Source organism: Microtus pennsylvanicus, chromosome 1, assembly GCF_037038515.1.
Source record: "Microtus pennsylvanicus isolate mMicPen1 chromosome 1, mMicPen1.hap1, whole genome shotgun sequence".
In the NCBI taxonomy this organism is placed as follows: domain Eukaryota; kingdom Metazoa; phylum Chordata; class Mammalia; order Rodentia; family Cricetidae; genus Microtus; species Microtus pennsylvanicus.
The window spans coordinates 193,993,950-194,007,274 of NC_134579.1; the positions used below are offsets into that span (position 1 = coordinate 193,993,950).

At 43.2% G+C, this 13,325-nt stretch overlaps 1 protein-coding gene across 2 annotated transcripts in view; it reads left to right on the plus strand.

Moving 5' to 3' along the window:
- Arfgef3 (ARFGEF family member 3) overlaps positions 1-13,325 on the plus strand; it is a 152,479-nt gene that overhangs the window by 87,672 nt on the left and 51,482 nt on the right. For both annotated transcript variants that reach the window (XM_075948204.1, XM_075948212.1), the window contains 4 exons: positions 2,659-2,763; positions 3,620-3,953; positions 11,195-11,307; positions 12,276-13,174. In XM_075948204.1, coding sequence (XP_075804319.1) covers positions 2,659-2,763; positions 3,620-3,953; positions 11,195-11,307; positions 12,276-13,174 — 1,451 coding nt within the window. The remainder of the gene's footprint in view (positions 1-2,658; positions 2,764-3,619; positions 3,954-11,194; positions 11,308-12,275; positions 13,175-13,325) is intronic.

A 13,325-nucleotide genomic window follows, 5' to 3' on the forward strand; every position in this document is an offset into this window, starting at 1 on the left:
CTATCACAGGCCCAAAACATCTTCTTTATTAACCGATGGTATTCACAGCATACAGAGGGGAATCCCACATCACCCAAGTGCTGGGATTGCAGACACACATCACTGTGCCTGCCTTCTAGCTCCACTCTTGCAGACACGATCCTCATATCCTGTGCTTTACCTGACAGCCTCCCAGCCCAAACTGCTTCCCCATCTCTCTGCATTTGTCCACACTTTCCTTCACAACTCCACAATGCCACAGATACCTGCTGGAGCTTCGAGGCTGTACAAAGACAGTGTTTCCTATCACATTCTCCCAGGCCTTTCTGAGGGGTGCTTTTGTTCTGCAGTATCATAGAAACCTACACGGAGTGCTTCGTCTACAGCACTTGGCATCAGTGCTTGGTCTGTGTGCTTCTCTGTCTTGTCCCACAGTGGACAATGTGCTATTTTCAGAGCAGCAATAGGCCGCGGAAACATGGAGGAGAGAGAGGCTAGAAATGGGAAGTCCTTATTGGCCTACAAAGGGTTAATATTTCTTGTCCTTCCCATTCTTATAATCAAATTGTAACTATTACTGTCCTTCTGCCAAATGATAGTGACTTCTGTGGCAGCTCATCCTTTATCCCCCATCCTCAGAGTATGTATGTGGGCAGCATTCTCTCCCAGTGTGTTGATATTAATCATGTAGTGTGGGGGACAAAGAGCTTTCAGACTGTGGGTCGGTGAACTTGTGTAAAAGGCCATGTAATGTGTCTCCTCATGGGCTTTTTAAAAAGTTGGCCTCATAGTCCCTTTAAAATATAAAGACACTTTCAAATTCACAGGGTTCGGCCTCTGAGCCATAGCTTGCCGGTCAGTTTCAGAGCCTGAACTTGGTTTGGAGTGTTATTGTAGAGACATCCCCGGTGTCTGTCTCACTCTGCCTCGTCTTGCAGTGACACAGTCTCTGTCATTTCGGCAGGAGGATGGACTTCTGGCCTCTAGGGCAGATGGACAGTTTCCTTTTCCCTCTCCCCAGCTTCTGTGCCTCCCAGTTTGCTCTCGTAGCCTTTCCCTTCCCTCTTCTGCTATAAGGAACCATTTAACTGTTGAGAACATTAGCCTTCTTTCCTGACATTTATTTAAATTAGGACAAAACAGGAGTAGCTGAGTGTTATTATTGGCAGACTTCTCCTTTTATGGATAGTTCACTCCCTAAGAGATTCTTGCATCATTTCTTTTAGAAGATTTGCAAGTCAAGTAAATGTGTTGAAAGCTAAGTTTTTTCCCATTCCTGAGACTCACTGCATCCTGGAATTTAAGCATTTTTTGTGACACTGAGAGTAGTCATGAGCTGGGAACATAAGAATGTGTTTCCTATAGAGTTGTCTGTTTCTTTATTAGCGTATCGAGACAGCCCGTAATGATAACTACCCATAAGGAAAAAACAACAAATATATTTGAGGCCTGGAGAGATGGCTCAGCAGTTAAGTGCTCATTCTGAGGACCTAGGTTCAGCTCCCTGCACATGGTGGCTAACAACTGTCTATAACTCCAGTTCCAGGGGATCCCATACCATCTTCTAGCCTCCAAGGGCACCAAGTACCCACATGGTACACAGACATACATGCAGCCGAAAGAGTCATGCACATAAAAATATTAATATTTCCTTAATAAATAAAGAAGAAATGTGGGTTGGGAAGCAGTGAAGTGTTTGCTAGTGAGATAATGTGGTTGTTTGTAGGTGTTACGTCAGTATTAAATTGCTTGCCTAGCATGTGTGAGACCCCGGATTTAAGGAAGAGGAGAGAAATGGTGCAGGAGAGATAGAAAAGGACACGATGGTATAAATGGTTTCTTAGAAAGTTAAGTCATCAGAGATAATTAGAATTTCTGGTGGATCCGGGGCTTGGCTAACATGTCGCCATTTGTACACTAACTGTAGAAAATGTATTACACTATTATAAGATGTGGATACAATAAAGATGTGTGTGAAGGGTATAACCTATGGCCCTCCTATTTCACACTCGGTTGTTTACAAATGCACAGAAACCTTCCTCCAAGATAAAGTTTATTAGTTTCCCCAAATGAGCATAACTCGATCACTTTATTAGGGTGCCATAACGGGACACCAAAGACTGGGTGCCTTGCATGGGGGAGCTGTCATCTCCTAACTGTTCTGGAGGCTGACGTGTCAAGATCAGGGTAGTGACTTCTGAGCACCGCCACAGGACCACTACAGGACCTCCACCACCTCCTTCCTCACTTGCCTTGTGGAGAATTATTTCCCCGCGTCTCTTCCTACAGTCTTCCCTCTGTGTTTGTGGGGGGGGTGGGGGTGTTGCCTTGTGGAGAATTATTTCCCCGCGTCTCTTCCTACAGTCTTCCCTCTGTGTGTGTGTGGGGGGGGGTTGTCTATGTGTCCACAGGTTTCCTTTCTGAGGACATCTGTTAACCTTGGATTAGGGCCCTCATTGACACAGTCACATTAACTTTGCTCCAGCGAAGGCCACCTGCTTTGGTGCTGGGGATTAGGACTTCAATCTAAGGAAAGAGTGCTCTCTATCAACCTGACGACATCGACCGCACATCCTCTTGGGGTGATGCCTAGAGTCTCTCCAGGTTCTGCCCCAATGCCACCTCTCTCATTTTGCCTTGTGTTTTAATTGTCTGTGTGTTCCTTTTGTGCTTCCGCAGTGACAGCCAGCAGCTGCAGCTTCTGTACCTGGAATGCATTCTCTCCGTGCTCAGCAGCTCCTCCTCCTCCATGTACCTGCACAGGGGCTTCACTGACCTCATCTGGTGAGAACAAAGCCCTGATGCCCCCACACCAGCCAGGGGTTCCAGTAGCTGTGTCTCGGTCCCATTCCACAGTGCCCATGACTTAGTGATAGTTCCATCTATTTTTATGGGTCCTCCAGGTAGGAGAATTGCTTTATTTATGTACATCACCCCAAATCCTTTAAAGAAACTAGTGGCTAAATATAACACATAAGCTTCTGGCAACCCTCTTAGGCCATTTACGTCAATGGGATCACAAGAGACAGAACCCAGTGACTTCTGGGTTCTCAATCTGTTCTAAGAAGCATGTAAATATATCAGGCAGTACATGGTCAAGAAATTCTACCCCTGAACTGGTCTTTAGTGCCACAAGGGTGCTGATCACCTACTCATGTCTAGAGATTCCAGGAAGTGACAGGCCCCGCAGGCAGTCAGTAGGCTATAGATCCCATTTTACTAACAGGGAGGAAGCTGAATGAGGGTTGTCAGTATGGAATTTGAAACTAACCCCGAAAATGACAAACGATTCTGTTATTCATAGCAAAATGAAACTTGATGAGAAAGCTTTTTAGCATTCTGAGCCCTATTAGTTCACACACACATATATATATACACATACATACGCACACACATACACACACAGAAACGTGCACATGTGCACAGACGCGAATGGTCCTTAAATGCTTCTCTTGACTTTATTTAACATGAGAAATGAGGAAGACTGGGTATACTGGGTGTAACATAGGCAAAAGAAGGAAGAATAGGGACCCCTGCTCTTCCTGGATATTTCTGTAGCAACTATTTGTCTTCCTGGTGGCATTCACATTTTATCACTTGGCTTCTAGTAAGGCCTATTTTTCCTCCTGCCTCTTTCCAGGAAAAGCCTCTGCCCGGCTCTCATTGTGATCCTGGGGAACCCCATTCACGACAAAACTATCACCTCTGCTCACAGCAGCAGCACCAGCAGCAATGTGGAGTCGGACTCGGCCGCTCCTGGTGTGTCTGACCATGGCCGTGGCTCGGGCTGCTCCTGCACTGCACCTACGCTGAGCGGCCCTGTGGCCCGCACCATCTATTACCTTGCAGCTGACCTTGTCCGCTTAGTGGGGTCAGTGGATTCCATGAAGCCAGTGCTCCAGTCCCTCTACCACCGTGTGCTCCTGTATCCCCCACCCCAGCACCGGGTGGAAGCCATCAAGATCATGAAAGAGGTAGGGAGGTGTGGGAGAATGCCATGGGTTTGCCCACAGGAATCTCTGTGCGGTGTCCTACATGTAGGAGCATCTAAACTGTTTGTCATCCCTTGCTGGGGGTGTCATTGCCACCACATGGAATCCAGTAACAAACAATTCTGAAGTTGGTAGGCATATATTTTGGTAGTTGTGGTTTAAAAAAAGGAAATGTTAGAGACATTCATTGGCTTCAAACTCTTTGAAAATTAGCTATGTGCTTGTTAAAATTTGCTGTGTGTTTGTTAAAACTCTGATAGATGTACACCTGAGAGCTCATCCTTTTGGTTTGGGTTCTTTTCTGTGCAGATATACATGTTTGGCACCTTGGCAAAATCAGATTCCAAAATGACTTGCCGGGTGCTGTGGTGTGTGTATGTGTTTCCAGCTACTCAGGAGGCTGAGCCAAGAGGATTGTCTTGAATCCAGGCATTCATTGTTATAGTGTGCCATAAAGTTGGGAGTCTATACTAAATACAATATGGTGACCTCCTAGGAGCAAGGGACCACTGCCTAAGGAAAGGTAACCTAGCCCAGGTCAGAAACAGAATGACCTAATGCTTGAGACATACACAAAAGAGCTTTGCTGGTTTCTTGCTAAAAGAAACCCTTTTTCCTCTTCCTCCATGTGTTCTGTCCTCTCAAATGTCAAAATCCCAAGATAGAAAGGCTTTGTATCTGATAATAGCCATTCCAGTGGGCTGCCTCATGGCTTTGAGGATGAATTGCAGTTATTTTAAAGGTACTGCAAAAGAGAATTCTCACTCCATCAAACCCCTCCTTAGAAATTACTAAGAAAAGGAATCAGTGCTTTTGTTTATGTGAACTTCTTCATAAAGGTTAGTGTTCTAGGGGGAGCTTTTTGTTTGTTTGGTTGGTTGTTTGGTTTTCCATTTTGTTTTGTTTCTGTAATAAAGCACTCTGACCAAAAGCAACCTTGGGAAGAAAGGGCTTATTTAATTGGCTTACTCTTACAGTTAATAATCTGAGGGAAGTCAGGGATGGAACTCAAGCAGAAACCACAGAGGAAGACTGCTTACTGACTTGATATCTGGCTAGCTCATCTAGTATTTTTATACAGCACAGACCTATATACCTAGGGATGGTAACACCCACAGTGGGCTGGGCCCTTCTCATTAGTTAGCAATCAAAACAGTGCCCCATCGACATGCCCGCAGGCCAGGTTGATCTACACAATTCCTCAACTGAAGTTTCCTCAGGTGACTGTAGGCTGTGTCAAGCTGACAGCTGAAACTATCTAGGGGAGTTGCTTGCATTTATGTAGAATGCTAACGTCCCCAAAATCAGAGTAACAAAATATGGGTTGATTCAGCTTAAGCAATATTGAACATCAGTTTCTTTTAAAGTCTATTTTTTCTTCATCAGAGTATCTTTGCATACTTAATCATTGAAACTTACCAGATGGTCTGATAGTTGTTCTCTTAGACTTCAGTGGTATTACCATATGGAATCCACACAGAGATTATTAGTGTATGATGGTGAGGGATCTCATCTGACCAAGTCCTGGTGGCCTTTTGTATTTCAGCGTTAGGCTCTAGTCTATCTAATCAGATAGCCCTAAGATCAACTTTGAATCACAGCAATGTTGTGGTCTTACTGATAGGCTTTTCAGATAATGGTGGTCCTTTTGTCATCTGTTTTTTCCAGCCAAGACCAAAGAACAAAGAATTAAATTTCAATTCCTTCTTGGTGATATGTTTATAAGATCTTACCATAATGAGGGGTTATGATCCAATATTTCTAGAAATTGAGTAATCCAGACTAAAGAGACCGTCAAGAAAACACATGAGCACACAAAACCGGTCATTATCTCTTTCCTACTCATTGCCAGACACATCATATTCATTATAGCTTCAACAGGTTTGTGCATCGACTTTACTGTGACCAATAGAGTGGCTTCTTTTCCTCTCCATCGTGCCAGGGTGTGGCACCGAAAGCCCAGCTTTCAGATTCTCTCACTGATTGGTTGGTGAGGAATGTGTAACTTTGGCGAGTCTACTTGACTACCATTTAAGCAATGGGGCCTCTCCACCCACACTCTCTTCAGACAGGCCACTATTCTATTAAACCTGACACTTTATAAGAAGGTGGAATAGCCTTCCTCTCTGTAGGCAGATCCTCAGTGTAAGAAGAGAAGGAAAGGGATTATTGGCCAAGAAGGCTGAGTTCTTCCTGCTAAATTCACCATTCAGGTCAAGGGCTTCCCTGCACCATAAAAAAAAAAAATGAGATATTTTACATGGAAATGTAAAGCCAGAAAGAGGGATTTTTCTGTCCCACACAGAAGCTGGAGCCTTGAGAGGCCAAATGTGACTTGTCCAAATTCCTAACAATAAGTAATAGTAAAACCCCTGGTCCCCTAATTCTAAACACAGGGGCTCTTCTTATCCATCGCTAACTTCTAGACATGCTACTCACAATGCAATGCAAACACTTCCTGAAGGTCCTTGGCTGGCACTGGGTCAGCTACCCATTCTCAAGCCTGAGGATAAGAGTCAGACCCTTTCCCTGCCCCTCGCATGCCAGATGACAGCAGGCAAATCTCTTAACTCTAGAATATTCCAATGCTGTAAAGATAAGAAACCCATAAATGCAAAGTTTATATGTTCGAAGTGCAATGAATTTTGCTTAAGTACTTTATGAGTCTAGAATACCAAGCAAAATTAAATAATATACTTGTTACTACCATAAGGAAGACAACCACAAACCACATGGAGGTTGCAAACAGACAGCTCGGATGTTTTTCATGACCGCTTTTCTTCTGTTATATTATTGGACTTCCTTTTATAGATCACCATTGACAATTTCACCATGACCCAAACTCTCTAATCACTCCTCGCTGCCTTCTGCACCATCTGAATTACTATACTGTTTCTAGAACCGTCTACCAATTTTCTCATTTTCCTATCATTCTTTAAGATGCAACTTAATCTCACCTGACTGGCCCTACTTAACACCTTCCTGCTTCTGTTCATTCCCTAATTTCTTATAAGTGGTCATTTACAGTAGGCTAGACCAAACATGTCCAACCTGCACACTACAGGTAACCTACTTCTCAAGATACCCAAATACGAAATAAAAACATACATTTTATGATTTTTCATAATTTTAGTTGAACATTTCTCAAGCATGAGCTTTGTAAGTGATTACATTGTACCACAATGGCAAAACAGAGACCTACCCAACACTTCTCTCCCATAGATCAATACTATTATGCCAGTTTTCCAGAGGGAGAAGTTTGGGCTCTGGGGACAATTAGTCACTTGTCTGAAATCCTACATTTGTAAGAAACAAGGCTTATCTGTGAACCTGGGTGTTCCAAGTACAGTTGCCTCTTTGCCACCAAAATCCTATGGTTGTGTTTTCTTAGACACAAGTCTTGCTCTTAACTCCATCCCACACATTGACAATTGATGCTCTGCCCATCACGTTGATTGCTTCACAGGAGGATTGAAACAAGTCCTTGTACCCTCCCATATATTTTGTACACATTACTTTTGTGGATTTTCCTTCTCACATTTAACCCGAGGTGCTTCCCAAGGGCACTGTTCAGAGGCAACACTAGATTAGGTGCCTCCAAGTCGTGTGTGAGACTGGTGCTGTCCTGGGAAATGAAGCAGATGAATTCCAGCCAGGTCATTCTGAAAATAATGCCTCTGCTTTATAGGACTAAAATGACAAGTTGGAAAATTGGTTACCTGGATACCAGAATACACAGGGTTTTGCACACAAAGAAAAACACTCAGTACCCAGGATGCTTGCTTGCCTTTTTATGCATTATTTCTTTGGGTCTCTGTGCCATAGACACTATGTACCTAATTGTCAAAGGCATACAGGACATTGTGTTTCTTATCATGCATTCTCTTTCTGGTTCTATCTCCTGCCTGATAATAAGAATGAAAAGGTAAGTTCCTTCCCTTGGTCTACCCTAGCTGTTCTTTCTAAGTCCATACTGGCCAGATATAGAACACCAAACCACTGATGGTGTACCTCTTATGCCCATCTTGAGATTTTAAAAGGTGGGGGTGTGGTTTGGTGGTACAGTACTTGGTTAGCAAACACAAGGCCATGTACTCAGTCCCTAGCCCTGGGCAATGGGGTAGTAGGCAAGAGGATGGGGTGTCTAGGATTGTAACTCAGTGGTAGTGTCTTTGCCTAGCATACACAGGGCTCTGAGGTTTGGTTCCCAATACCACAGGAAGATACAAAGGTCTTTGAGTATTGTTGGTCTTTCAGAACCAACTCTGTCCTCTTCTCCTTTAGGTTCTGAAGCAATTAACAATACATGCCAATTTTAGGCATTTAAATACATTATCTGAGTTGAATTAGAGGATAAGGTGGGCTTTCAAGAGAAACTGAGACTTCAGAGTCCTATCCATTGGGCTACTGGTATAATTTGGTATTACAGGACATGCTGAACATCATTGAAGCCCCTTAAGCAGCACTGAAGAAAAACTAAATACCCATCCCTCAGAGATGCACTCACCTCTTCAACAAAAATGGAAGACAGAAGAGGTCCCCTGAAGATGCAATGATCTCAGAGTAATATTCCCATTCATACTTAGTTGTATACCTCACTCTGAAAATAAAGGGTCATGGCAGTAGGATCTAAGTTCTACACAACTTTGTTAGCCATTCCTTAATATAACCTCTAAATAACATTTTCTGTAAATATGTAAAAATTTAAGTCAGTTAAAACTGAACAATGACAAGAATGTTATATGTGAAGACTCATGAGAAGGCAGCCTGTGCAGAGTACTGGCTTGTTAAATCTTCAACTATTGTATTCAAAGCAGAAAACCTAAAATGAACATCCCAGTACTCCAACCTGTAACACCCGATTCTGTGTTACACCCTCGGTACAGTTCGCGCGCCACTGTACCATACGCGAGTCGGGCAAGGGCCTGGAGATTGAAAGAACACACAAAGAGACCTGGGTCATTAGTAAGGAGATCAGCTGAATGCCATTTATTCAAACTTGGGGAAATCCTTATGTACCTAACTGCTGCACAAGGACCTCTGCCCAGGCAGGTGGGAAATTACCATACCAACAATGGAGTCAATGCCCTACAGCTAAGCAGCAGGTGGGGCAGGAGGAGCACAGGAACAAACAGAATGCTTTGTCAGCTGACCAGAAACTGTCCTCAAGATGAACCCCAGGAACAAGGGTAGACCGGGGCCCTACACCAACCTTGATAACAGAGCAGAATAAATCTGAAATAGCAAAAAGGAGAAAAAGTAAGGGTAAAACAGAAAGTAGTGTGAGAAAAAACCATGCTGGGCTTTTAAGCCCATGCTTAAGTCATGGTATCCTGGGGGGGGGGGGCTGTTTTTATAACCCAGACTCATCAAATGGGAAGGAGGAGGAGTAGATGGACTGTCCCTGCCTCATAGGGCAAGGTGGTGGCATCTGTGTTTTAACAACAGCAACAACAACAAAAGACTTTAAAAAATAATTGTTTTTGGAAATATCTCTTGGCTGGAAGAGCAGACAATGGAATTAGTACTCTGGAAGGCTCCAAGATTATGAATGATAGCTTTGCATTCTGGGTCTTTTGGTAACTGTTGAACTGTAGCAAAATCACTGGATGAACGTGTCAACTGGGAAATTGGTGGCTCCTGGCCTAACGAGCAGGAGCTCTTTGACCTACAGCCATTTTGTGGAGTATCATCTCCATTATACTATGATAGCATGCAGTAGCTAGGGCCAATAGAAGATATAAATTAAATCTAGTCAAAATAGTATTGATGGAATAATGATTTATCTTAAGAAAGAAAGAAATTCTGTCCTTGGCAACAACATAGATGAATAATACTGAGAAATAAGCTAGCTACAGAAAGTATCACTTGGTCCCATTTATATGTTTATTCTAAAAACCCTGAGCACATAGAAGCAGGAAATAGAATGGTGGGCACAGGGGCTACGGTGATGGAAGCTGGAGAGATGCTGCCTAAGTGACTTAGTGTGAAGTTCTACGGAGCCATTATACAGCATGACAAGTACAATTATAAGAGCGTGCCACATTTTATTTTGTAGCTTACTAGCATTTTGTAGCCTCCGTTAATTTTATGACAACATACATTTGACATCATTAGCCTGAAGTGTAGACATGTCTTCAGTGCTGCCATAATGCCACAAGTAGAAAATACAAGACCCTCACACCAAAATTTTAAAACTATCGTGTAACATTATCTTCAAGCTAAGAATACAAGATGTATATGAAGTGAATTTGCTGTTTAACTTGGGTCCTATATTAGTTACTTTTCTATTGTTGTGATAAAACACTATGACCAAGACAACTTACAAAAGAAAAAAGTTATTTGGACTTACAGTTTCAGAGGGCAAGAGTCCATCATGGTGGGGGATTGTGGCAGTAAACAGAAGTCACAGTGTCAGAGTAGCTGATAGGTGACATCTCAAACTGCAGGCAGGAAGTGGGGTACTGGGCATGAGATATCACTTTTGCAACCTGAACATCACCCCCAGTGACATACTTCCTCTGTAAAGACCACTTTTTCCAAGCCTATCTTGGTGTGGGAGGTCCTTCTGTCTATGTGTTGCTTTTATTGGTTAATGAATAAAGAAACTGCCTTGGTCTATAGCATGGGAGGAGGAAGGCGGAGTCAGGGAGATGCCATGGAGCCACTGTCAGAGTTAGACATGCCAAAACTTTGCTGGTAAGCCACTGCCATGTGAATATACACAGATTAATAGAAATGGGTTAAATTCATATGTAAGAGTTAGCCAATAATAAGCTAGAACTAATGGGCCAAGCAGTAATTTAACTAATACAGTTTTTGTGTGATTATTTTTGGGCTAAGCTAGCTGAGAGGTCAAAAACTAACAAGTGGCCCCCTCCAACACTACCTAAACAGTGCCACTATTTGGGACCAAGGATTTAAATGCCCAAGACTACGGATGATATCTCATTCAAACATGATATGACAACCACAGGTATCACCCTGAAAATACCTCATTGCGTATGTACAAATAGATCAAAATTTGAAAAATAAAATCTCAAGCCAGAGATTCTTCAGATTCTATGCATCTCCAAGAAAAGATCCTCAAGCTTTTTTCCTATTTTGTGTCCTTCACTAAAGAAGTACATGTTATTTGATCTCATGACTTTAAAACTTGGTGGATTTTTGAGTTTTGGTTTTTGTGATCCTGACGTTTCTGTTCTTTCTCCTTTTTCCTAAAGATACTCGGGAGCCCACAGCGTCTGTATGACTTGGCAGGACCAAGCTCTACCGAGTCAGAGCCAAGGAAAAGATCTATTTCCAAAAGAAAATCTCACTTGGATCTCCTCAAACTGTATGTTCATTTTTCTTTTGGGTCCATATAGATTGGCCAACAGTCAATATTGATGGAGGGTGTGTGGTTTGAACTGGAGAACTTTACTTGGAATTTTTCCAACACTGAGTGTGTTTGTGTCATTAATTGTCTAGATCCCTTGATATTATGCAAATTAGACTTTCTCTTTTGAATACTGTGCAGTTGGCCACGCTAATAACTCTTGAATATATTTGGAAGAATGTCTTAATCTTTCATGCCTGGGTGTTATTTTCTATCTTGAAGTGTTCAACTTCTCTGAACACTTTTCACCTTAACCACAAATTGATGAAATTTTGATGAGCCTACATTAAATAAGATGAGTATATTTAATTATTTACCCACAAACCACATAAAACATCTCAATTTATATTACTCATATCTTGCCAGATTTCAATATTGGCTTAAAACTGAATTTACACATGAAGCATACAAAACTTATCCCCTGGAATTATTTAAGGGAAGAACTTTTTGATTTACAGCATGGGCTGTCAGGTTCTATTGCAGTAGCCTCCATAAAAAACTCGATATTCTATGGTTTGTAATAATCATATTGGCATACACATGGTAAGAATATGTTTACATGGAAAAGTCTTCATGACTCTTAGCAACAGCAACTGCCCTATTTGAAGGTCTGAACATAGTTGAAAATAAATTGGCAGTGTCTTTACTTGAATAAAATGACACATTTCCTTCTGGAATTTTCACTTGTACCCAGAAAAGCTAGTCAGCCAAGAGTACTATGATTTTAGGTGGGGAAATTTACCTGGTGTTTTTCCCTACCTGAGCATATTTATGGCTTTTATTGTCTAGACCCCTTGATGTTATACAAGTTAGACTATTTCTTTTGAATACTATGCAGTTGACCAGCTTGATAACTCTTGCATGTTTAGGGGTGTTTCTTGATCTTTCATGCCTGGGTGCCATTTTCTGTCTTGAACGCTGTGTAGCATCATGGACGGCATGACGGAAGCATGCATCAAAGGTGGCATTGAAGCCTGCTACGCTGCCGTGTCCTGCGTCTGCACCCTGCTCGGGGCCCTAGATGAGCTAAGCCAGGGCAAGGGCTTGAATGAGAGTCAAGTACAGCTGCTGCTTCTGCGCCTTGAAGAGCTGAGAGACGGAGCTGAGTCAAGCCGGGACTCCATGGAGATTAACGAGGCTGACTTCCGCTGGCAGCGCCGGGTGCTGTCTTCAGAGCACACGCCATGGGAGTCAGGCAATGAGAGGAGCCCAGACATCAGCATCAGTGTCACCACAGACACAGGCCAGACGACCTTGGAGGGAGAATTGGGCCAGACAACACCAGAGGACCACAAGAATGGACTCAAGTCACCAGCCATTCAGGAAGGCAAGGAGACCATGAGCAAAGTGTCAGAACCTGAGGCCATAGACCAGCCCGATGTCGTTCAGAGAAGCCACACAGTCCCTTACCCTGACATTACTAATTTCCTGTCGGTAGACTGTCGGACAAGGTCCTATGGATCTAGGTATAGTGAGAGCAACTTCAGTGTAGATGACCAAGATCTGTCGAGGACAGAATTTGATTCCTGTGACCAGTATTCCATGGCAGCAGAAAAGGACTCGGGTAGGTCTGACGTGTCGGACATTGGGTCAGACAACTGTTCACTGGCGGATGAAGAGCAGACCCCTCGGGACTACATGGGCCATCGGTCCCTGAGAACTGCCGCTCTGTCCCTCAAACTGCTGAAGAACCAGGAGGCTGACCAGCACAGTGCCCGGCTGTTTATACAGTCCCTCGAGGGCCTCCTTCCCCGGCTCCTAGCCCTGTCCAGTGTGGAAGAGGTGGACACCGCCCTTCAGAACTTTGCCTCCACTTTCTGCTCAGGTTTGTAGACTGTCTTTTGCTGTGTATGCACCCAGGACATTTAGAACTGTGTGCCTTCGTAGGCGATAATCTTCCTGCTTGTGGTTTAAAGAGCTTAAAGCAGTGGTTCTCGACCTTCCTAATGCTACGACCCTTGAATACAGTTCCTCAA